General features: G+C 45.9%; 1 protein-coding gene and 1 long non-coding RNA gene across 2 annotated transcripts in view; one reads left to right on the top strand and one right to left on the bottom strand.

Moving 5' to 3' along the window:
• Positions 1 to 12907: 12907 nt before the first annotated feature.
• Positions 12908 to 23841, bottom strand: ANKRD60 (ankyrin repeat domain 60). The gene is made up of 4 exons (XM_079979930.1): positions 22913 to 23841; positions 20348 to 20478; positions 16699 to 16864; positions 12908 to 13516 (listed from the first exon to the last, which is right to left on the bottom strand). Exons 1-4 carry the CDS (start codon positions 23187 to 23189, stop codon positions 13242 to 13244), a joined length of 849 nt encoding a protein of 282 aa, XP_079836056.1. The 5' UTR covers positions 23190 to 23841; the 3' UTR covers positions 12908 to 13241.
• The window catches only part of LOC307218077, a 136905-nt gene continuing 127776 nt past the window's right edge, over positions 14825 to 23953 (top strand). The window contains exon 1 of the long non-coding RNA XR_013839742.1: positions 14825 to 14963. This is a non-coding gene — a long non-coding RNA (uncharacterized lncRNA). The remainder of the gene's footprint in view (positions 14964 to 23953) is intronic.

The following is a 23953-nucleotide window of genomic DNA, read 5'->3' as shown; positions in this document are numbered from 1 at the left end:
AGCATAGTCTGAGATAGATAGATAGATAGATAGATAGATAGATAGATAGATAGATAGATAGATAGATAGATAGATAGATGATAGGCAGAATGCTGAATGGAAAAATTGATTAACATTTTAAGGCAGTGTATAAACCAATCATGCTCCACTCTTCATGCATTAAAGTGTGCTGTCAAATAAATTTATTAGTTCTATATTCATCCTTCACCTTACACCCGCCCCCTAAAAAACTTAAGGCACATTTTAAATTCAAGTTTCAAGAATGATGCGGAAGTTGATGTCTCAGGTGCTAGCCAACAAGTGCCTGCCACAGCCACCTCTTTTCCAGTTTAAGCTGAAACATACTAGAAGAAACCTGTAGGATCAGGGTTGTTGTTGTTTTTCCAGAGCTCTCCAGCAGACAGAAAAATATGCACATTTGGAGAGCAACTACATGGCTAACAAACTACCTCCAACACTCTTGAAAAGTTACATCTGTCTTCACCGTACATTTCTGCTTTTCTTTAGATGCCTGACAGTCCCTGCTCTCTGTCTTTCTCTGTGCCTTCCTTTATTAAATGCTGCTGTAGTGTAGATTTGACACTCCATTGTGCTTGGAAGCAGCTCTATAGGTGAATAACAATATCTGCTTCGGACTTGTTTCTTGAGTTCATTTCACTGAGGAACTGCGCTGTAAGTGGAGAAGAAATCGCAATGGGAAGACTATATTATAACTAAGACTAGAAAGCTTTCCGCAGCAACAAAAGAAGCTGCAAGAATTCTGCTTACAGCTGTAAAATAAAACCCTTGTGGAAGGGGAGGGGGTGGAATTATTTGGGTCATATGAAGCGGAGCTAGTTTTGACATTCAGGCTTCAGGCTGGTCACAAAGGACTTAGAGGCTTCCTCTGTAGCAGACAGAATAGATTACAGAGCTTTTCACTTGCATGATCAGGGTGTAACTGGTTGACAAATGTGGTACAGGAAGGAATTTTCCCCTGGTCAGAACGTCTGGGGAACCCAGTAAGAGCAGGGAGTGTTTGCCTAGCCTTGCAATTAAGGCTCAGCTTGCTGGCTTGAGCTATCTGGGCTTATTCAACAGAGTGCCAGAATCCTGCATTGCAAATTCTCAAAACAAGTCTGATCCAACATCAGCACAGGTTTGTGTGTAGGGGGGGATGTCGCAGGAGCATAGCTCAGTCTGTAGAGCACAAAACTCTTAGTCTCACGGTTGTGGGTTCGGGCCCCACATTGGGCAAAAGATTCCTGCATTGCAGGGGGCTGGGTTTAATGACCCTCATGGGTCCCTTCATACGTTTCCTGGCCCACCAGGATTGCAGTAATGAGCAAAGGTAAAGGTAAAGGTACCCCTGCCTGTACGGGCCAGTCTTGACAGACTCTGGGGTTGTGCGCCCATCTCACTTAAGAGGCCAGGGGCCAGCGCTGTCCGGAGACACTTCCGGGTCATGTGGCCAGCGTGACATCGCTGCTTTGGCGAGCCAGAGCCACACACGGAAACACCGTTTACCTTCCCGCTGGTAAGCGGTCCCTATTTATCTACTTGCACCCGGAGGTGCTTTCGAACTGCTAGGTTGGCAGGCGCTGGGACCGAGCAGCGGGAGCGCACCCCGCCGCAGGGATTCGAACCGCCGACCTTTCGATCGGCAAGCCCTAGGCGCTGAGGCTTTAACCCACAGCGCCACCTGCGTCCCTTAGTAATGAGCAAGCTCCCTTGCAATTAGGATCAACGTTATCAGTTGCAGGATGCACTTTATCAAAAGAATGCTTTTAAGAGCCGGGACTTCCAAAAATGCTATTTTGTGCCTGGCGTAATCACTGGATGCTGAGGATAAACAAGGGAGGGCTGTGGCCTTCGAGGCTATATGCGTCCAGCTGGCCCACAGAGGAAAACAAAAGACTGAGCTCAAGGGAACTCTGGCCGCTCTTGCAAAGCTCTTTTTGAGGAAGGGCTACAAACTCCCACCCTTTGCGTTCAAAAGGCTCCAAGTTCAATCCTTGGTATCTCCAGTTGAAGAAAGCGGAGGGGAGATCAGGGAGCTGCTTACACTTGAAGACAGATATTTCCAGTCTGTCGTTGGTTTGGAGTGGGATTCACTCATTCATGCTGGCAATTCAGGTTGTACATGCTGCATATTTCAAGCACATGACTTTCCCCCCAAAGAGCTTTGTTGTTTGCTCCTCAGAGAGCTGCAATTCCCAGCACCCTTTAACAAACTGCAGTCCTCGGGATTCTTTAAAAAAAAAATTATTAGGAATTTCAACATAACAATTTATCAAAAATACATCACCCTCAAATGAAGGGTGGGAAACCCAGCCTCTCACCCCCACCCCAGACTTCCCTCAGCTCCTCTCTCTGGTTTCACAGCACATATTATTCTCTGCATGTTATAAAGTTGTAAAGATTCTCAGTTTGTCTATCGGTATATTACCAATAAAGAGTTTGTGAATGTTTATTTAAAACCTGCCAAGGAGTCCAGTTCATTTTGTTGTTTCTTTAAGGACTTCATCAAAGGTTCCCATTCTTCTTCAAAGTCACAGTTATCTTTGTCACATAGTTTATGTGTCAGTTTTGCCCATTCCACATAGTCCATCAGTTTCTCTTGCCATAGTTCTTTAGTCGGGATTTCCTCATTCTTCTCTTCCATCCTTGTGCTATTAAGACTCTTGCCGCCGTTGTCACATACATGAAAATGTTTTTTAATTTCCTTGGCAGGTCTTTTCCTACAATCCCTAAGAGGTCCTCGGGATATTTTGGGCAATGCTGTGTGCTTTAAATGTGTGGTGTGTATGCAGCCTAAACTGATCAGGTAGTCTTGCACAGGAAACCGGCTTCCCCAGAAGATCAGACTTTTTTTGTGATAAGGAAAGTGATGGGAAAAGGCACTGGGAAAGGTGGACTAGCACTTTCCTGGACACAGTGCCCATCCCAGGAAACAAATGAAAGTGAATGCTCCTTAAATAGTTGCCTATTCTCCCTGCAAACAACCCAGGATGAATGATCATTAATGAGGTTGCTTGGAAGCTTCCCCTGCAAGAATCTTGGTAGTTCACCCAATACTGCTATCTTCAGCCTGGATAGCTCAGTTGGCTAGAACGTGCTGCTGATGACACCAAAGTTGCAGGTTCAGTCCTCGTATGGAACAGCTGCATATTCCTGCATTGCGGGGGGGGGGCTTAGATGACCCGCCCCTCCCCCCAGGGTCCCTTCCAACTCTACAATTCTAGGATTGCCAGCACCCATTGATAAACTACAGTTCCCAGGATTCTTTGGAGGGTGTCATGTGGTTTAAATGTGGGTTGGAAGTGCTTTAAATGTATGGGTTATAGATGAGCCCCACAAGACAACCTCCTATCTATGCTCTCTTTGAGGATTCCTCCTGTCGCCCACTCCCTCCAGTGTACCGTATTTTTCGCTCTATAAGACGCACCAGACCATAAAACGCACCTAGTTTTTGGAGGAGGAAAGGAAGGAAAAAAATATTCTGAATCTCAGAAGCCAGAACAACAAGAGGGATCGCTGTGCAGCGAAAGCAGCAATCCCTCTTGCTGTTCTGGCTTCTGGGATAGCAGCGCAGTCTGCATTCGCTCCATAAGATGCACACACATTTCCCCTTACTTTTTAGGAGGGAAAAAGTGAGTATTATAGAGCAAAAAATACGGTAAGTCTTTTGACTGAGGAACAGAAACACTTCAATCTGCTTCGCTGAAAGATCACTGCCGTTTTCCCCTACCTCAGACCACCCTCTGCACTTCCACTGCCTTCTCCTCCTCCAGGGCAAGCCAGAACAATGGGGGGGGCAATTCACCAGGGCCGATGATATTTTATTATTATTATTATTATTATTATTATTATTATTATTTGTAATTTATTAAATTTGTATATCCCACCCTCACCCCCCGGTAGAGACAAAAGGCGAACCTACATTTCCCATCTGGCTTGAGCCAATTACCAGCGTTGCGGAGCCCTGTTTCTGGATGGGCATCCTCTTCCATGCTCAATTCCCCCCCCCCCCAAAAAAAAAAAAAACCCAGCAATTCCTCCAGGCTATGGTCTGACAACCAAATCCTCTCCCCACTGGTAGAAAGAGCCAGGCAGCCTCATGCCTTAGCCTGACCTCAGCTGACAATGTCTTCCTCTTTTTCTGTGTCTACAAACACCCTCCTCCTCTCATCTCCTCGCCAAAGTGAGAGACGGCTAGTGCTTTCAAGCTCCTCACTGGGGAGGCAGGATGAGTTCCGCTGCTGCAGCTGAATCTCCATCCCTCTCGCATTGGCACAAGTCAGACGCTGCTGATGCAGCCTCAGCCTTAAAAGCCGGCTGGGAGATAGAGACAGAGATAGAAAAATAAGTGAAATCAGGCAATGGAAGCACAGTTTCTCTGCCTGAAGACAATTAAGCGTTCTCTGTTGTGCTGTGTGGCACTGCTAGGCCTGTTCTGCGCAACTAGACCTCATTTAAGGAAGAAAAAGAAGAAGAGTTTGGATTTGATATCCCGCTTTATCACTACCCGAAGGAGTCTTAAAGCTGCTAACTATCTCATTTTCCCTTCCTGCCCCACAACAAACACTCTGTGAGGTGAGTGAGGCTGAGAGACTTCAAAGAAGTGTGACTGGCCCAAGGTCACCCAGCAGCTGCATGTGGAGGAGCAGGGAAGCGAACACGGTTCACCAGATTATGAGTCTACCACTCTTAACCACTACACCACACAGGAAAGAGGGATCTGGCCCAGACCTCCCTATAATGGCCCTAATTCCTGTGACCATGGGCGTTTCCATGTGCTGCTCTGGTGTGCCAGAAGCGGCTTAGTCATGCTGGCCACATAACCCGGAAGCTGTACGCCGGCTCCCTTGGCCAATAAAGTGAGATGAGCGCCGCAACCCCAGAGTCGTCCGCGACTGGGCCTAATGGTCAGGGGTCCCTTTACCTTTACCTGTGACCACAGAGCACCTTCCATTCCCTGCATCTCTATAGCCAATTGATAGTGATCATCAAGACACAATGGCAATTCCAGGCTGCCACTATCTTCCGGTGGGGCTCAATCACATACCAGCAAATCCATGTTGGCGAGATCCAATATGAATGGGCTCTCTCGCAAAGAAAACCCACACCTTCCACCTTCCACTTCTCCGATGAAAACAGGGCCATCCTAAGGAAAGGTGGGATGTTCCGGTATCAAATCAGAAACCGGTATGGCTTCTGTAAATCCGGAACTTGTCCCCGGAAAATAAGAACACTTGGAGGGTCTGAAAACCTGCTTCCTCAAAAGAGCGAACTTTTTATAATGACATGAATGGGGAAATGGTACTTGAAAGTATGAGATAACTCCATGTTATCTAGCCTCCCTATGAAGACATCAGAATGTTTGCTCAGTAAATAGCTGGTGGTGTTTAACTACCACGCAAGCAAGGATGAATGCTTAACAAACAGATCACCTGAAAGCAACTATGGGAACTTGTGATCTAATCACACGAGGCAGAGGCCCTCTCACAAAGGGTAGGAAATGAGCTGTTTTCTTCTGCAAATGTTACAGCTGTTAGCAGCTGGAGGAGGAGGACAGAGGGAGAAGAAGGGGGAGGGGGGACCTTCCCCATCCTTTGGCCCCGCTGGGAAACTCAACAAACCTGCTGTAGCTGGAGCTGAGTGTGGAGAGTGCAGTTGAATGGGACACAACATTTCTTCGTTTTATTGCTGGGGGTTGGGCTAGATGACCCTCGGAGCCCCTTCAATTCTACGAATCTAGTATTCTGTGCCCTTCCTCTTCCCTGTAAATGCCATCCGTTCTTGTCAAATCGCAGGCCATCTTCTTCCACCCCAACAATTGCACTTGCCATCTCCGCAGACATGTTTCCATTTCATCCTATATATATATATATATATATATATATATATATATATCCAAAGGCAAGTCAGATAGAAAGTGCCACATCTTAATGACAAACATTAGACGCTGGTCTGTTTGATTAACATAATTTCTTTCTGCAGTTGATTTTTATATATACATATATCAAAAATTACTTCCAGATCAGTTGTTTCCCCTCTCATTTAAGTGCATGGGTTGTGGGGAGGGGATTGCAAAGGGGGCGGCCAAATCTATTTTGACATGAAGCACTAATGTGTCCTTTGCTGTGACCTTCTGTCTGCAAGTTTGCGTTCTCACCTCTCTCCCTGCTCTTTAGAAAATACAAATCAGCTCCGACCACAGCCATTGGTCAAGAAGAGCTCCTGCTGGCTCCCCTCCAAGCCTCCGGGGTTTCTGGAGCAAATAAAAAGGTCCTTTCTTATGACACATATTTAAATTTAGCACTAAGCAAAGTGGAGGGTGGAGGTGGGAGACGGAGGAAAATATGTAAAATGTCAGCATCTGACAGGCAGAAAATTAGAATTCATTCCCCTGGGAATTAAATGGACTTTTCTGCTTCTAGTCACTAACCATGACAAGGTTAACATTTTTCAGCTTAATGACTAAGGACATTAAGTGTGCATGTGAATAAGGAATAAAATTACTAGAGGGTACTTGCTTAAGTGTGCGACAACAGAGATGACAACGGAACTGGGGCTATGTTAAATCCAGCAAGCCGGGACCGTCCCTCGTGGAGGGCTCATGATTATAGTGGGAGTTCTGAGCGCCCCGATGATGGGCTTATCATGATCATTGAGTACTGCTAGACAAGAAACTCATAAACCTCTTCCTCGCAGCTTCTGAGAGACAGGCTACCCATTGCACTCACATTAAAAAGGAGCCTGGCTACGTCTGCTCAGATCTGAGGCCTCCTCACCTACTGGCCAGGAAATGTGGATGGCTCAAGGTTATCACACCCACAGGTAGGCAATGTAAGGAGGCAGCGATTTCCGTGCCCTCCTCCATTCAGCGCAATCGCCGCTGTTCCCGTTCTGCTACAGTTCGGCTTCTGCTGAAACCTACCTTATTCGTCATGCTATGCGCTGTGTGCAATTCGTTATTATGCGGTTGATTTCTGTGTGTTGCAATGGAAGGGAAACACCAAAAAGCAACGGAGAAAACAACATAATTCTTTATGTAACATTTGTGGGCTGAAGAAATAGTAACTGTATGGAATACTGCTCTTGTTCACTTGTGTGATATCCAACCTTGGAGGAATGTGCATATGGTGGCAGTTTCCACTCCTATTTTTGTTTCTGATAGAATTCTCCAACATTCCTATCTACAGGAAAAAGGGGCCATTTGTTATCTTTCATATTTATACATACATACATAACATACATACATACATACATACATACATACATACATACCCTTCCACTCTGGGCGGCTTTCAACAGAACATTAAAAACTGAATAAAACGCCAAACATTGAAAACTTCCCTAAAAAGGGCTGCTTTCAGATGCCTTCTTAAAGTCAGATAGTTGTTTATTGCCATGACATCTGTTGGGAGGGCCTTCCACAGGGTGGGCACCACTACCAAGAAGGCCCTCTGCCTGGTTCCCTCTAACCTCACTTCTCGTTGTCAAGGAACTGCCAGAAGGCCCTCAGTAGGCTGTTAACATTCCCAAGAGTTCAAAGGGCCTTAAAGACTTGTTTTAATTGGTCTTCCCTAGAATAATTCTGGGTCCACTTACCACCCCAGCTGAACTAGTGTTACAGTCGACTGCGTTATGTTTTACCATCCTACAGATTGCTAACAAATTGAATGGGTTTTATTCTTTTGCTTTTCTTCATAATTATGTTCTTTTTGTGTGGTGGGTTTTTTATTGTTCTTCTAAGATGAGCATTGCCTAGAAATTCAACCTACAGCTATGTTAAAATAGAAAAATAACTAGGTCCTGTGGTATGGTCTGAAGGCACATTATGAAGCTAAGCAGGTCTTGTTCTGGTCAGTTCCTAAATATGTAACCACTTGGGAAATGCATGTACACTGCCTTAAGATCCATGATAGAAGAAGAGTGAAATATAAACATAAATAGTCTAAAATAAATTATGCAGCAAAAGCACCCACACCTCCTTCCTGTGTGCAAAGTAACACATGCATCTCACTACATACCACAGCTGTCAACTTTTCCCTTTTCTTGCGAGGAATCCTATTCAGAATAAGGGAATTTCCCTTTTAAAAAAGGGAAACGTTGACAGCTATGCTACATACATGAAAGGGTGACGATGCCCGATGGGCAGCGATGGTGCCAAAGCTGGCCATCATATAAAAAGTTTCTCCGTACTTAGAAAATTAGCACTACAACTTCTCCTTGACATGCTAGATTTCTACATGCAAGACCAGGTAGGGGGTGCATTGAAAATGTTTGGTGCCCAACCTGCACCCGCAGAGCAGCATCCCATGGCCCTCCTGCTAATGTAGCTTGTGGTCCTGAGGCAGTTGCCTCGATTGGGTGCAATTTAGTAGTTACTTTCATGCGCCTCATGATTTCTCCCAGTGATGGACTGATCTATATTCCACATTCTTCTTGCTCAGACCGCACTCTCTTATTGCTTTTGGTCCCTGGCCTCATTACCTCATTCTTCTCCTCTCTGCTGCGAGCCCCATAAGTCACTTATCAGACCCTAATCCCAATATAGCCAAATCATTTTCAATATGTTTGCTCTGCTCAGGAGCTCCTTCTCCAGCCCCACATTCACAGCGCTGTTTTGTAGCCTCAGCACATTTAAGTCACTCTTGAAATTACATCTCGCTCAAGGTCATCGTGCTGAATTTTAAAACGCTCTTCAGTTCGGCGCGCCATCCCCACACCTGCATTAACTCTCGTCTGATTATCCTGTTTGTTGTCGCTTACAAATTAAGTAAAAAAGAAGGGGAATCCAAAGATACTCACAGTCTCTTCCTCCAGCCCACCCTTGAACTAGGCATAAAATGCTAATCAGATATTGGCGGGGGGCAGAATCGGATAGACATGTAATCAGCTGAAAAGGTTTACAACAAGCTGGCTCCTGTATCCCAAACCAATCTGGATGCATCGTGAGTCTCTTTCTATGGTTTTGCTGTTCCCTAGTTCCACAGCAGAACATGCCTGTTTAATGACAAACTGAGTCTTAGCAACATAGGCAGCTGTCCTGTGTCAAGTCAGACTGTTGGTCCATCTATTTCAATATTGTCTACACTGACTGGCAACAATGCTCCAAGGTTTCAGACGGGGACACTTCCAAGCCTTACTTGGAGATGGTGGGACCTGAACACACACACACACACACACACACACTGCAAACTGCTCTGAGGTGTCCTCATAGCGAGTGGTCTATACAGTGGTACCTTTGGTTGTGAACGGGATCCGTTCCGGAGCCCCGTTCACAACCTGAGAGGAACGCGACCTGCGTCTGCGCACGTGCGGGTCACGATTTGCAGCTACTGCGCATGCGCGTGATGTCCTTTTGTGCATCTGCGCATGAAGAAGAAGAAGAAGAAGAAGAAGAAGAAGAAGAAGAAGAGGAGGAGGAGGAGAAGGAGGAGTTTGGATTTGATATCCGGCTTTATCACTACCCGAAGGAGTCTCAAAGCGGCTAACATTCTCCTTTCCCTTCCTCCCCCACAACAAACACTCTGAGGTGAGTGCGGCTGAGAGACTTCAGAGAAGTGTGACTATTCCAAGGTCACCCAGCAGCTGCAGGTGGAGGAGCGGAGTCACGAACCCGGTTCCCCAGATTATGAGACTACCGCTCTCAGCCACTACACCACACTACACCACACTACACCACTACACCACACTACACCACATTACACCAGCTGCAAAACCTGGAAATAACCCTTTCCAGTACTTTTGGGTCGCCTCAGGACGCAACCTGAAAAGACATAACCTGAACCGAGTGTAACAAGAGGTATGACTGTAGAGGGCTCTCTTAGGCTGGGGTGGGGAGAACAGGGGTAACTGCCCCAGAGCCCACGCTTTGGGGAGATGCATACCCAGTGCTGACAGCCACAAGTAACTGCGAAACAGCAAAATGCAGTAAGCTGGGGCTGGGGGGGGGTGGGACATAGGAAATTGCCTTGCACCGAGTCAGATCACTGGTCCACCTAGCTCAACATGTCTGCCCTGACTGGCTCATCAGGGCTTCAGAAAAGGGTCCCCTTGCACCAGCCCTGCCTGGAGATACTGGGATTTAACTCGCAGCCTTATCCGCGCAATGGATTCTGAGCTATGGTCCTTGAGCTATGGGAAGATGAAGGCAGCAGGAGGCCCACACTGTGCAATTTGCCCTTCTCAACAGGGCCTTCACAGTGGTTGCTCCCAGACTCTGGCACTCCCTCTCGAGAGAAGCTAAACAGGCTCCCTCCTTGTTGTTCATCCACTGGTAAAGACCTCCTTGTTCCAACAGGCTTTTGGGAACAGGCTGCTTCTAATGAAAGGGCTGGTGCTGTGCTGTTTTAATTGCAATCATCTTTAATAGATCTTACAGATTTACAAGTAGTTTTGATTCTATGAAGGTTTACTTGCTTTCTAATGATTGGGCATTTAAAAAAAATCTTTTTAGCTGTTCCTATTTTACCTGTAGAGGACGTGGGTGGCGCTGTGGGTTAAACCACAGAGCCTTGGACTTACTGATCAGAAGGTCGGCGGTTCGAATCCCCGCAACGGGGTGAGCTCCCGTTGCTCGGTCCCTGCTCCTGCCAACCTAGCAGTTCAAAAGCACCTCAAAGTGCAAGTAGATAAATAGGTACCACTCTGGTGGGAAGGTAAACGGCGTTTCCGTGCGCTGCTCTGGTTTGACAGAAGCGGCTTAGTCATGCTGGCCACATGATGTGGAAGCTGTATGCTGGATCCCTCGGCCAATAAAGTGAGATGAGCGCCGCAATCCCAGAGTTGGCCACGACTGGACCTAACGGTCAGGGGTCCCTTTACCTTTATTTTACCTGTAAGCTGCCTTGAGTTATGGAAAAAGGTGGGGTATAAATAAATAATAATAATAATAATAACAATAACATCAATACCACCACCCCTGGGATAGCTCTGGTGAAAAGATAAGCTGTGTACATGGCTGCAGGCTGTGAAGCATCCCTGCTTTGTGTTCTCCCTCCTTTTATGTGCATGCCACAAGGCAAATACCAAATTGACCCTTCTTCATCTGGCTGAGCTGGATGCTCCTGCCTGCAGCCAACCTTCAGTTTTGCAGGTTGATCTTTGGAGCATCCTACCTGGTCTCCGGAGGAATCTGAAAGAGCAAACAGCAATTAGCTGCTTGGTGTCTGATCCTTGAGCGCCCTCTACTGGGTACTGTTAGAATGACATCCCAACGAAGGACATTCAAAACAGAACTAAAATGTGTCTTTCAGTGGCGAAATATTTCAAAACCAGGGAACTGGTTCTTGTCGTTGTCTTGTTGTGCTGTGTATGTGATAAAAGGGAGCCATACGGCCTAGGGCCCTCGTACCTACGGGACCGCCTCTCCTGGTATGCCCCACGGGGGACCTTACGGTCCTCAAATAATAACATCTTGGAGGTCCCGGGCCTTAAGGAGATTAGACTAGCCTTGACCAGGGCCATGGCTTTTTTGGCTGTGGCTCCGATTTGGTGGAACGTTCTGTCACAAGAGACCATGGCCCTGCAGGATTTGACATCTTTCCGCGGGGCCTGCAAGACAGAGCTGTTCTGCCAGGCCTTTGGTCGGGGATCAGTCTGACTCCCCCTCTTCTCCTTATAAGACCTTGCATGAAAGTGCCCCCCCCCAACTTTTCTCACAGGCTCATATAAGATCAGTATAAACAGTTAGTCCTGGTGAGCATTTAAAGACCCCATCCCTAATTTGCGGGTTGCCATCTGATTTGATTTCACTTTGATCCTGATTTGATTTTAGGATGTATTTTAATTGATTGCTTGATTTTATGGTAATATATATTTGATGTTAGCCGCTCTCAGTTTTGGCCGGGGAGGGCGGGGTATAAATAAAATTTTTTATTATTATTATTATTATTATTATTATTATTATTATTTGATTTGTCCCCGTGTCAGTTTCAGTTTATTGGTTAGTTTTTCTAATAAGGCTTTTTCCCATACTACAGTGGTACCTCTGGTTGCGAACGGATCCGGCTGTCTTTTGCCATTCCCAAAAGTGCTGCTGACTGGGTCCTCCAAGAATTAGATGGGCACATGGCTTGTGCCAGTAATAACCCATAAACATGACATGCAGATAGAAGTAATGATAAAAAGTACCCCCACCCCCAAATCCAATAAAATCCAAGGTTGGATTACTGCAATGTGCTTTACACGGGGCTTTACATACAGAACACCGTTGATTCCATATTACACCTCCGCTAAGGTAGTTGCATTCATTGCCAATAGGCAGTGAGTTCCACAGATCCCAGAGGTGTGCTTAGTATGTCCTAGAAACCAGGCTTTTGGTATAGTAGCTTCAGCCCTCTAGAATCAATTACCAGCTTAAATTAGACAATAATAATAATAATTTATTATTTGTACCCCGCCCATCTGGCTGGGTTTCCCCAGCCACTCTGGGCGACTTCCATAGAAACCAAAAAACACTAAAATATCACACATTAAAAACTTCCCTGAACAGGGCTGCCTTAAGATGTCTTCTGAATGTCAGGTAGTTGTTTATCGCTTTGACATCTGATGGGAGGGCGTTCCACAGGGCGAGCGCCACTAACGAGAAGGCCCTCTGCCTGGTTCCCTGTAGCTTTGCTTCTCGCAATGAGGGAACCGCCAGAAGGCCCTTGGTGCTGGACCTCAGCGTCCGGGCAGAATGATGGGGGTGGAGACACTCCTTCAGGTATACTGGGCCGAGGCCGTTTAGGGCTTTAAAGGTCAACACCAGCACTTTGAATTGTGCTCGGAAACGTATTGGGAGCCAATGTAGGTTTTTCAAGTCCGGTGTTATGTGGTCTCGGCGGCCGCCCCCAGTCACCAGTCTAGCTGTAGACTGGTAGACAAGTACCTACTGGTTTGTTTGCAACCCAATCATTTTATGGAATGTCAGTTGCACAATTCTATAAATCATTTTATTGCTCTTAACTTTATAATTCATTCTACTGTACAGCACTTTGGTAGCGTTGGGTGGTGAAGCAGTTTATAAACCTGCATTAAAAATATACAAACACACACAGGGATGGAAGTGTCATCCATTAATTGTGTGTTTGAGAAGGGCGGTGTTAACTTACAGAGGCAACCATCACTTACACAAACAAACAAACAAAAACTGAACAATTTAGAGTCCATGCTGCACTTCTTCCCAAAGAAACATTTGATGATGCTCAGACCAGGTGCTTCTCAGCAAGTGATCAAAGCCCCTCCACTGGATCTTAGACTCGGAATCAAGGTTCCACTTTATCCACCGATTTGACCTTGATAGCAGCGAGCTGAGCACTTGCGCCTGCCCGCAGCTTCCACTGGTACCGAAAGAGCCTCCGCTCGCATTCCTTCTGCCCCCACAGGCGGGCCAGCATCACAGCATTATGCCCATCATTGTCCTCATCACTAATCTTGGCCCCGTAGCTAAGAAGCAGGTCGATACAGTCGCAGTGGCCCGAGGTGACGGCAACGTGGAGGGCTGTTCTACCCAGCGGCGTTTTATATGCCAGATCAGCACCTGGAGAGGGGGAAGCACTCAAAACAAGGGATCTAACAGACCAGAGTTTAACAGATCAAAAAACTTTTGTAAGACAATACAGTGGTACTTCAGGTTACATACACCTCAGGTTACATACGCTTCAGGTTACAGACTCCGCTAACCCAGAAACAGTACCTCGGGTTAAGAACTTTGCTTCAGGATGAGAACGGAAATCATGCTCTGGTGGCGCAGTGGCAGCGGGAGGCCCCATTAGCTAAGAACAGTTTCAGGTTAAGAACAGACCTCAGGAACAAATTACGTACTTAACCCGAGGTACCACTGTACAGTCATACTTTGGGTTACAGATGCTTCAGGTTGTGTTTCTTCAGGTTGCAGACCGCCAAAACCTGGAAGTACCAGAACAGATTATTTCCTGGTTTCGGCGGTCACGCATGCTCAGAAGCACTAAATTGCGCTTTGCACATGCACAGAAGTGCTGAATTGCAACCCACGCATGTGCAGACGCGCAGACACAGGTTGCAAACACTGCAGGTTGCGAACGTGCATGGATCACGTTTGCAACCCGAGGGTCCACTGTAAACTCTTTAGCCCTCTAATGCAGTGGTCTTCAACCAGTGTGCCCTGGCACCCTGGAGTGCCTTGAATGATAGTCAGGGGTGCTGCGGGCAGCACTGGCCTCTTCCCCTCTTCTCTTCCCTCCCCTCCCTCCCTCCTCTGATGCCCTCTTGCATCTCTGCCTCCCAAAGGCTTCTGTGGGTGTTTGTTGCAGCAGCCCCAGCTACGAGCTCCCCAGGCAAATGGTGCCTCTGGGGCTGGCCAGGGGGTGCGGGTTGCCAGGAGCTGAGGTGACTCAGAGTAAGCAAGCAAGTGGTTGAGGGAGCCCAGCCAGACAGTCCACCAGCCCTTGCTGTTGGGAACAGATGGGAAAATGGGGGGCCGGGCAGGGAGACAGGCACATAGCTGTCAACCGTCCCTTATTTGGCGGGAAACTCCCTTATTCCAGCGCCGTGTCCCGCTGCTGTCCCTTATTGATGATGTCCCTTAAATTTCCCGGGTTTCATGCTCACCCGGCTCGGGAGGGAAGCAGCGGCTCGGGGTCCTCCACCGCGTGAGAGAGCATGCACTGGTGCCGTCGTCCTGGCGCGAGGAGTTCCACCGGCCCTTCCCCGCCTGAGAGGGGGGGGAGGGAGAGAGACTCTCACCCACGCCGCCTGTGAGCCCGGAGGCGGCAGCGGTGGTGGCAGCTGAGGAGGTGGCCTGAGGGAGGAGGAAGAGGAGGGGAGGATGGGGAGGGACGCAGAAGGGCGACGCTTCAGCAGGCACCATGGCGCCGCAACCGCCTTATGCCAGATTGACAGCATCTGTCAATCCTACCAATGTATGTAACTCTTTACAATAGCAAAATCCCTTATTTTGGCTGCTGATCCCTTATTTTTGAGGCTGCTGGTCCCTTATTTTCAAATCTGTAAGTTGACAGCTATGGACAGGCATCGTTCTGGCCTTGCTTCTGCTTCCTGTGTGCAAGGCCTGCCTGGGAGCTGCGTGCCCGGTGCCAAAGGGGAGTGGCTGGGGAAACCCAGCCAGATGGGCAGGGGATAAATAAATTGTTGTTGTTGTTGTTCTGCCATGCAGGCCTGGCAGTGCCCACTGCTGCCATTGCTGCCTCCCAAGGTGAGTAAGGTGCGGGCTTCACATTCACCTCAGTTTCAGGTTCTGTACTTCCAGTGAGCACTCAGGGCTGATTTCCTTCTGAATGGATACGTTTGTTCTTCTTGCAGTCCATGGGACTCTCAAGAGTCTCCTCCAGCACCATAATTCAAAAGCATCAATTCTTCGGCGATCAGCCTTCTTTATGGTCCAGCTCTCACTTCCATACATCACTACTGGGAAAACCATAGCTTTAACTATATGGACCTTTGTTGGCAAGGTGATGTCTCTGCTTTTTGAGATGCTGTCTAAATCCACCTAACATTTCTTGGATGGCAGGATCCACGACGGCAGAAGAACTGTCCTCCAAGGAATGTATAGCCCACCACTGTAGCCGCTGTGGCAGACTGCTGTCACCATCTGCAGTGATCATGGAGCCCAAGAAAGCAAAATCTCTCACTGCCTCCATTTCTTCCTCTTCTATTTGCCAGGAGGTGATAGGACCAGTGGCCATGGTCTTCGTTTTTTTGATGTTGCGCTTCAGACCATATTTTGCACTCTCCTCTTTCACCCTTATTAAAAGGTTCTTTAATTCCTCCTCACTTTCTGCCATCAAGGTTGTGTCATCTGCATATCTGAGGTTGTTGATATTTCTTCCGGCGATCTTAATTCCGGCTTGGGATTCATCCAGCCCAGCCTTTCGCATGATGAATTCTGCATATAAGTTAAATAAGCAGGGAGACAATATACTCCTTTTCCAATTTTGAACCAATCAGTTGTTCCATATCCAGTTCTAACTGTAGCTTCTTGTCCCACATAGAGATTTCTCAGGAGACAGATGAGGTGATCAGGCACTCCCACTTTTTTAAGAACTTGCCATAGTTTGCTGTGGTTGACACAGTCAAAGGCTTTGCATAGTCAATGAAGCAGAAGTAGATGTTTTTCTGGAACTCTCTAGTTTTCTCAATCCAGCACGTTTGCAATTTGGTCTCTTGTTCCTCTGCCCCTTCAAAATCCAGCTTGCACTTCTGGGAGTTCTTGGTCCACATACTGCTTAAGCCTGATTGTAGAATTTTAACCATAACCTTGCTAGTGTGTGAAATGACTGCAACTGTGTGATAGTTGGAGCATTCTTTGGTGGGAAATCCATGTGTTATATGATGACCAGCTCACCATATCATTTTAGGCAAATTAACCTAAACTAAAGCTCTGTGATCAAATTGTACGTAATAGTTTTCTTCTGACCACTAAGGATGACCAGCTGGGCTGAAACACATCTGGTCTTGGACAAATTTTGGTTATATTGGTCATATAATGGTTTTGATCAAGTTTCAGCTCAACAGACAAGTCCATTTGTTATTATACTATCTTTGTAATTTTATCTATTTTGACCCTGGTTTTTACGTTGGACTGAAACTGTGTTTCACTTTCCTACAATGTTTGGAAGCAATTCCCTTATTTATTCCTAACCACCTTAAACTTTGAGACTTGCAATATTGAAAACATCAGCCTTAGACAGCTACAAGGGCCCCTGCAGAATATAGGGATGCTACCATTTTGAATCAGGAAATCCACTGCATCCAAACGACCCCTGCGTGCATTGATAAATAAAGCCACAAAGGTTCGGTGTGCTAACCATTCGCTCCTCTCCGCTGGTCCCAGGGATGTGGAATAGGCCGTGGAAAATGTGGAAGACATTGCACCTCCTGCAACAACAATCTGGCAATGGAAGACACAAAACAAGTATTGACTCATTATTTAAACAGACTCGGAGAAAACCTATTGCACACTGTGAGCGAAGCCCAAGCTGTTGGAAAGGCAGTAGAAGATGGGCAACATTTTCCCTGTTTATCTAGTCAGCGGGTTTGCGGCATCGCCTTCCATTTGGCTTCTGGACTTCTCTGCCAGACTCGTCATTATGTGAGGATTGAATCATTGTGGGAAGGGCAATGCAGAAAATAAGCTAATATGCTGGAAATGTTAGGGTTGCCATATCTCCCCCTTTCCCAGGACACATCCTTTCTCTCATGGGTATGTAAAATGAGAGTCGTCATAGCGATCCATAGTTCAAAGTAGACGTTTGCAAATGTGTCCTTTTTCTTCGCTCTTCAGAATATGGCAACCCTAATATCCTTCCCAAATGCATGCAGATTAGCAGACAAAGGCTATTCAATGCAGGCTTCCTCAACCTTGGCCCTCCAGATGTTTTGAGACTACAATTCCCAGCATCCCTGACCACTGGTCCTGCCAGCTAGGGATCATGGGAGTTGTAGGCCAAAAACTTCTGGAGGGCTGAGGTTGAGGAAGCCTGATTTAATGTGAATGTGAAGGTTGGATGGTTTCAGGGAGACATATTGTTAGGGTACCGTATTTATTCATTCAGAGCCCAAATTTCCCAGGGCAGCTTATATAGAGAGTTCAAATAATTATTATTATTATTATTATTATTATTATTATTATTATTATTATATACCGCACCCATCTTGCTGGGTTTCCCCAGCCACTCTGGGTGGCTCCCAACAGGATTAATGATAATAATAATAAAAAAGCGATAAAACAAAAGACATTAAAAACTACCCTAAACAGGGCTGCCTTCAGATGTCTTCTAAAAGTCAGATAGCTGTTTATCTCCTTGACATCAGATGGGAGGGCGTTCCAGAGGGTGGGCACCACTACCAAGAAGGCCCTCTGCCTGTAACCTCACTTCTTGCAGTGAGAGAACAGCCAGAAGGCCCTCGGAGCTGGACCTCAGTGTCCGGGCTGAACGATGGGGGTGGAGACGCTCCTTCAGGTATACTGGGCCGAGGCCGTTTAGGGCTTTAAAGGTCAGCACCAACACTTTGAATTGTGCTCGGAAGTGTACTGGGAGCCAATGAAGATCTTTCAGGACTGGTGTTATATGGTCTCAGCAGCCACTCCCAAACTGGTATTGAACTCAGTTATCTCATTATTTTTTTTTTTTGGTGTTCCCTCCCAGCAGTGATGTACTGGGCTAGGGATGAAGCTCCTTTGCTTATTTCACAGTAAGGATAATGATGTCACTGAGAAGTTTGTCTCAGAAGGCAATTCATCCAATAAAGCTTAAGAGACGGACTACATAAACCAAGCGTGGCTAAGGGTTAAACTGCAAACCTTGTTCTGAAACATTTCAATATCCTTTTATTTACTATGGCAACAAAACAGTGAGCAAGCCTTCAAGTCCAAACAGAACACTCCATCAGCGCTCAGTCGGTAGAGCAGGACGCTCTTAATCTCAGGGTCAGGGATTCGAGCAGCCATGTTAGGAAGAAGGTTCCTGCACTGCAGGGGGTTGGACTAGATGACCCTCGTGGTCCCTTCCAACTCTACAATTCTATGATTCTATGTTAAGCAAGTTGTGAAGGGGTAGGGGGAAAGCAGCCTGGCTATTGATGCCGTAAGTAAAAATAAAAATAAAAAAATCCCTATGTAGGTTGGGAAACTGTGTACTTGCAGCTACTCACACAGAGTCATTTAAAGTTTGGCAGATAACCAGAAGGCAATCTGAAGGAGTAAGTCTGCCTGGTGATAACAGAGACATGGAGACCGCTCCCTGATTGGTCAAGCTCTCTCAAGGGAGTGATAATTAATGGCCTACTAACTGGAATGTGCTAGTTCAGGAGTTCAGTGTTCAGAGTTTGGAGTTTGAGTTCTGCGTCAGTATAGGAGTTGTGAGTCTTATCAGAGAGAGCTAGCAAAAGATCCATGTTCTGTTCCTGTAAATAGTCCACTGTATATAATAAACACCTAACTACAAGTTCCTGGTTCCTGCTTCGTCTATCCTGTCTGCAGCCAAGTCGCCAATTGCTTCCGTAGATTCTGCGTTTACTCTGCTAGGTCTGGCTAGGTTTTGCCAATAATATAGTCTCAGCAGGGGTCAACAATGACAGGCCACTGCACTCATCAAGATGGGGATGGGCAGCAGCAAAGTTAGGGAGCCACAGGTTGACAATGGAGAAGGGCCTCTTCTTCCCTGTTTGTGGAATGCTCTCCCTGGGGAGATTCAGCTGGCGCCTTCATAATACATCTTTAGGTGCCAGGCAAAAATGTTCCTTTTCAACCAGGCCTTTGGCTGACTACATCAGATGCCCTTTTAAATGTGTTTTAGGGGGGTTAAGGGTTATTGGTTTGATATTGTTCCTGTTTCATCAGACTTGGCAAAATATTAAGCTAAAGCAAGTTAAGCAGTGCCAATTTTAACTTCACGCAGTAAGCAAAATGGTGACCCTGAAGATTCTCTCTCTTATGCATCTAATAATAATAATGCCTTTATTTTCATTGTACAACCTGTGAAAAAGAGTGAGTAAAGGAAGTTATAGAAATGCCACTACCCTTTAAGGAAAGGAGCCAAACTGGTGCTGCCTGATACAAACAAGCACCAAGGCAGTATCTCTAGATTATTATGTGGCTGCTTTTAATGTCTCAAGCAACTAGTTGCTTTAACAAGGTGCCAGAAGTACCAAGCTTCCTGTTTCTGCTAAGCACTTTGTGATTTTGAGATCTTGTGCTGTGTTCAAAGTGTACTTTGGTACTGGGCAGAGGATGTATGTCAAAAATGCACATATATCCTCTGACTTTTTATGACACGGTAAAACATTAGAAGGCTGATTGCCGAAGAATTGATGCTTTTGAATTCTGGTGCTGGAGGAGACACTTGAGAGTCCCATGGACTGCAAGAAGATCAAACCTCTCCATTCTTAAGGAAATCAGCCCTGAGTGCTCACTGGAAGGACAGATCCTGAAGCTGAGGCTCCAATACTTTGGCCACCTCATGAGAAGAGAAGACTCCCTGGGAAAGACCCTGATGTTGGGAAAGATGGAGGGCACAAGGAGAAGGGGACAACAGAGGACTAGATGGCTGGACAGTGTTCTCGAAGCTACCAGCATGAGTTTGACCAAACTGTGGGAGGCAGTGGAAGACAGGAGTGCCTGGAGTGCTCTGGTCCATGGGGTCACGAAGAGTCGGACACGACTAAACGACTAAACAACAACAACAAAACATTTGTGCAAAAAGAGAAGCTGAAAATCAAACAACAGCAGTGTGCGACATGGGGACAACATTAACATCCCCTCTCCTACTATGGAAACATTGATTTCCTCAACATAAAGACACCCTCACAAATCACCCGTTGCAGTTTCTGTATAAGGAATCCACCCCCCTTTAGAAAAGAAAAGAAAACCAACCTTTTTGTTGTTTCCTGTCACAGCAGCAGTCACCAATTGCCCCCAGGAGTCTTCTGGCCATATTCGCATAGAGATGGTTCCTCCAGGAATAATGTCATTATCCTTGAACATAGAGTGGTCACTAAGATCCACTGTGGGCGGAGATAATACGAAAAACTTCAGAAGGTTGCAAGGCAAAAGATGACAATCGAGATGTGAAAAGGAAGGTTGAAAGACCAAGATCAATTGGGGGGGGGGAGGGGGAGCAAACATCAGTCCACTTGAAGGTCTCAGGGTGACTTGAAAGGCAATGACATTTACCATAACAGCTCTATTTTAGGGCGTGAATTGATGGTTTCTCCCTAGTCCCTACCCTTAACACACAAAATAATTTCCTGTAATATGCACAGGGATCACCTGTGCCTCCACAAAGCAGCCATTTACAAGCCAGCCCTGAATTTTGAGCCATCTATACACAGCCCAGGGTAATCTGGGTATCTCGTAGAAAGGCAATTAATTGTCATCATCGTGTTTGTTTGTTTTTTTAATCAAAACATTGAAGCAACCAAGAGAAAACAAAGAAGGCTGTCTCCGGTGTTGTGCACTTAAGTGCTAGACATGCATCTGGGAGACCAGGGTTCAAATCATAGAATTGTACGGTTGGAAAGGACCCTGAGAGTCCAAACCCCTTGCAATGCAGAAATATGCAACTGTCCCATACAGGGATTCAACCAGCAACCTCGGCATTATCATCAGCACATCAGCTCTAACCAACTGTCATGCAACTCAATGAGTGATGTTGGGCCAGTTATTGCCTATAGGTCTACCTTATCTCACAGGATTGGTTTTGTATGGGTAAAGGGAGGGGGCAGGGATAGAGGGAACAGTGTATACCATCATGGGTTAATAATAATAATAATAATAACAATAATAATAATAATAATAATTTATTATTTATACCCCACCCATCTGGCTGGGCTTCCCAGCCACTCTGGGTGGCTTCCCAAAAAAAATATTAAAATACTGTAAGACATCACACAGTAAAAGCTTCCCTAAACAGGGCTGCCTTCAGATATCTTCTAAAAATCTGGTAGTTGTTGTTCTCTTTGACATCTGGTGGGAGGGCGTTCCACAGGGAGGGCGCCACTACTGAGAAGGCCCTCTGCCTGGTTCCCTGTAACTTGTTGGCAGAACGGTGGGATATAAAGGTCGTAATTTATTTTTAAAATGGATTTTTAAAGCTAGAATTCTGGCCAAACTTTAAAGCAGTTCACGTCAAGAGTCTCTGCAGGAACAGCCAAATCTTTTTGATTGTTCTAGATTCTGACCACATTCTTTCAACCCTGTCTTCAAACCCATATGGGCTAGGGTTTACTATGATTGCTTAATGGCAGCAGAGATTACCAGCATGAAAATTCTGTGTCTTGTACCATAATATCCTTTTTCTCATGAACATTTGTTTCTTGGTCAAATAATGACTTGCTTAGTAAACTAACCCACCCATGTACAGTTAAACTATCTCAAAATGATAAGATTTAGGGAGGTAGAACTGTAAATGTTGTATTGGATCAACTGCAAAACAAATTGGATCAGCTGCTAAACAGTCTACAAATTCACATAACGTCTTTCATAACAATTATTAAAAGCAAACAGCTAATGATGACTCCTTAAGCAACTAAACATAAAATATTTCATGTTATGACAACCAATATTCCTATATGAAAAAAAGACTTTGCTGCTTCTCGGCTCCATTTGCCAAACATTACGGAACAATATAGTGTGACAGAATTGCCACCAGCAAGATGAAAAGAAGCTAAAAACCGACACTAAAGGTTATTAATTCAGGTTCCTTGAGGCTGAAAAAATACACTTCAAAGTTTGTGGGCATTGCCTGCACAAATCTTAGAAGCCAGAAAGGTGCAACTGAATAAAATTTTCAGTGATTAAGGATAGGGCTTCGGTGTCTTTGCCCCTCTCAAAACTAGAAGAACCAGAATTATACAAAAGAGTAAAAAGTAGGGAATTGTGCTAAATGAAATAATGTATATTGGTATAATTAATACAATTCAGCTTTCGTTAGCACAGAATTTGGATTGCTTGTGTCCAGAATGGCACTTTAATCATAGAATACAACAGCCCAGGCTGTATATGTGGCATATAAAATCATATAGTCATGAATGTTACAATACTTGAAACTGGCAATAAACAGGTAACCATCAATACAAAGTCACCCATTTTGGTAGACAGCTCTTGAAACTACAGTGGTATCTCGGGTTAAGTACTTAATTCATTCCGGAGGTCCATTCTTAACCTGAAACTGTTCTTAACCTGAAGCACCACTTTAGCTAATGGGGCCTCTTGCTGCCGCCGCGCTGCCGGAGCACGATTTCTGTTCTCATCCTGAAGCAAAGTTCTTAACCCGAGGTACTATTTCTGGGTTAGCGGAGTCTGTAACATGAAGCGTATGTAACCCGAGGTACCACTGTATCCAGTTTTGGATGCAGACTCCCAGCTTAGCTGGTCTAACTCTGAAAGGTGAATTCTTTTCCCGTAACACTTTTGCTGATTGTAGAAGAGGGACCTCACCTCTATCCAGGTAGTGGAGGCGTTGGAAATTCACAGGGATCCCGACTAAGAGCTCCAGGCGGTTCTTCAAATTTTTTATGGTTAAGTCGCGGTGACACTCGGGCACGGTATAGACCTCATCAGCCTCCACCAGATGCAACTTGATGTTAAAATATCGGATCAGGGGAGATTGAAAGTCCCCTGGACGTAATGACCTATGCCGTGAGAAGATGCCGCCGCGAGAAGCCCCCACTCTGAGCGAGGAAGTGCTCACTGGCTTTTTTTTCTTGGCCGGCATTCTTTGAACCACTCATCAGATTGTTGCTATCTGAACCTCTAGGACATCAAAGCAATGATGTCATGACACAGGACAATGTACGGTTGGCAGATCATCAGCCAATGTGATGTCATTTTGCAGCTAGGACACACCTTTGACAACTTGCAATTGGAACTCCCGGCAGATAACAGACACTTAAATCTCCTTTCCTTCGCTATGTATCCCTCACAGCTGGGAAACATAAGATATTAGGTGTCAGGGACCGTGCTGAGGAGGGCTGCAAGGATGAGGAATGGCGGGAGTAGCCCCCTCCCTTGGATCAGGATCCTGAATCTTCCCAGGAGCAGTGGGACAGTATAGATTTGGAACAGTGGTTCGCAGAGGGACATAGTTCAGAAGACAAAAGTTGGGAAGAACTGGGTGGTGGAAAGCTAGGAGAACTGAGAGAAAGAGAGTTAACAGACTCTCTCTCGCTGGAGAGCCTACATCCGCCCAGCCCAAGGTCACGATGAGCAAATAAGGCGGCAGCACAGACAGCAAAGTGGTTGCGAGATCAGGTTGCAAGACGAGGAAGTGACGAGGGTGACTGGGGGGGAAGTAGGTGTAAACCTTAATTAGGAGCACCTTTACTCCGAGAATGAACTCTCTGTTCTTTTGCTGTCATCGTTAAAATCTCTTTAAATGGTAAGAGACTATTTTTGCTTTGTTCTGCTTATCCACGGCCAATGGGAGGGAGGAAGACGGTTCCCCGAAGCCTGACATTATGGGGTGCCTGAGATATTTTG

This window comes from Podarcis cretensis (genome assembly GCF_951804945.1).
Source record: "Podarcis cretensis genome assembly, chromosome: 6".
Taxonomy (NCBI): domain Eukaryota; kingdom Metazoa; phylum Chordata; class Lepidosauria; order Squamata; family Lacertidae; genus Podarcis; species Podarcis cretensis.
Note: the sequence above shows the minus strand (reverse complement) of the source record. Positions and strands in the feature narration are given on the sequence as shown.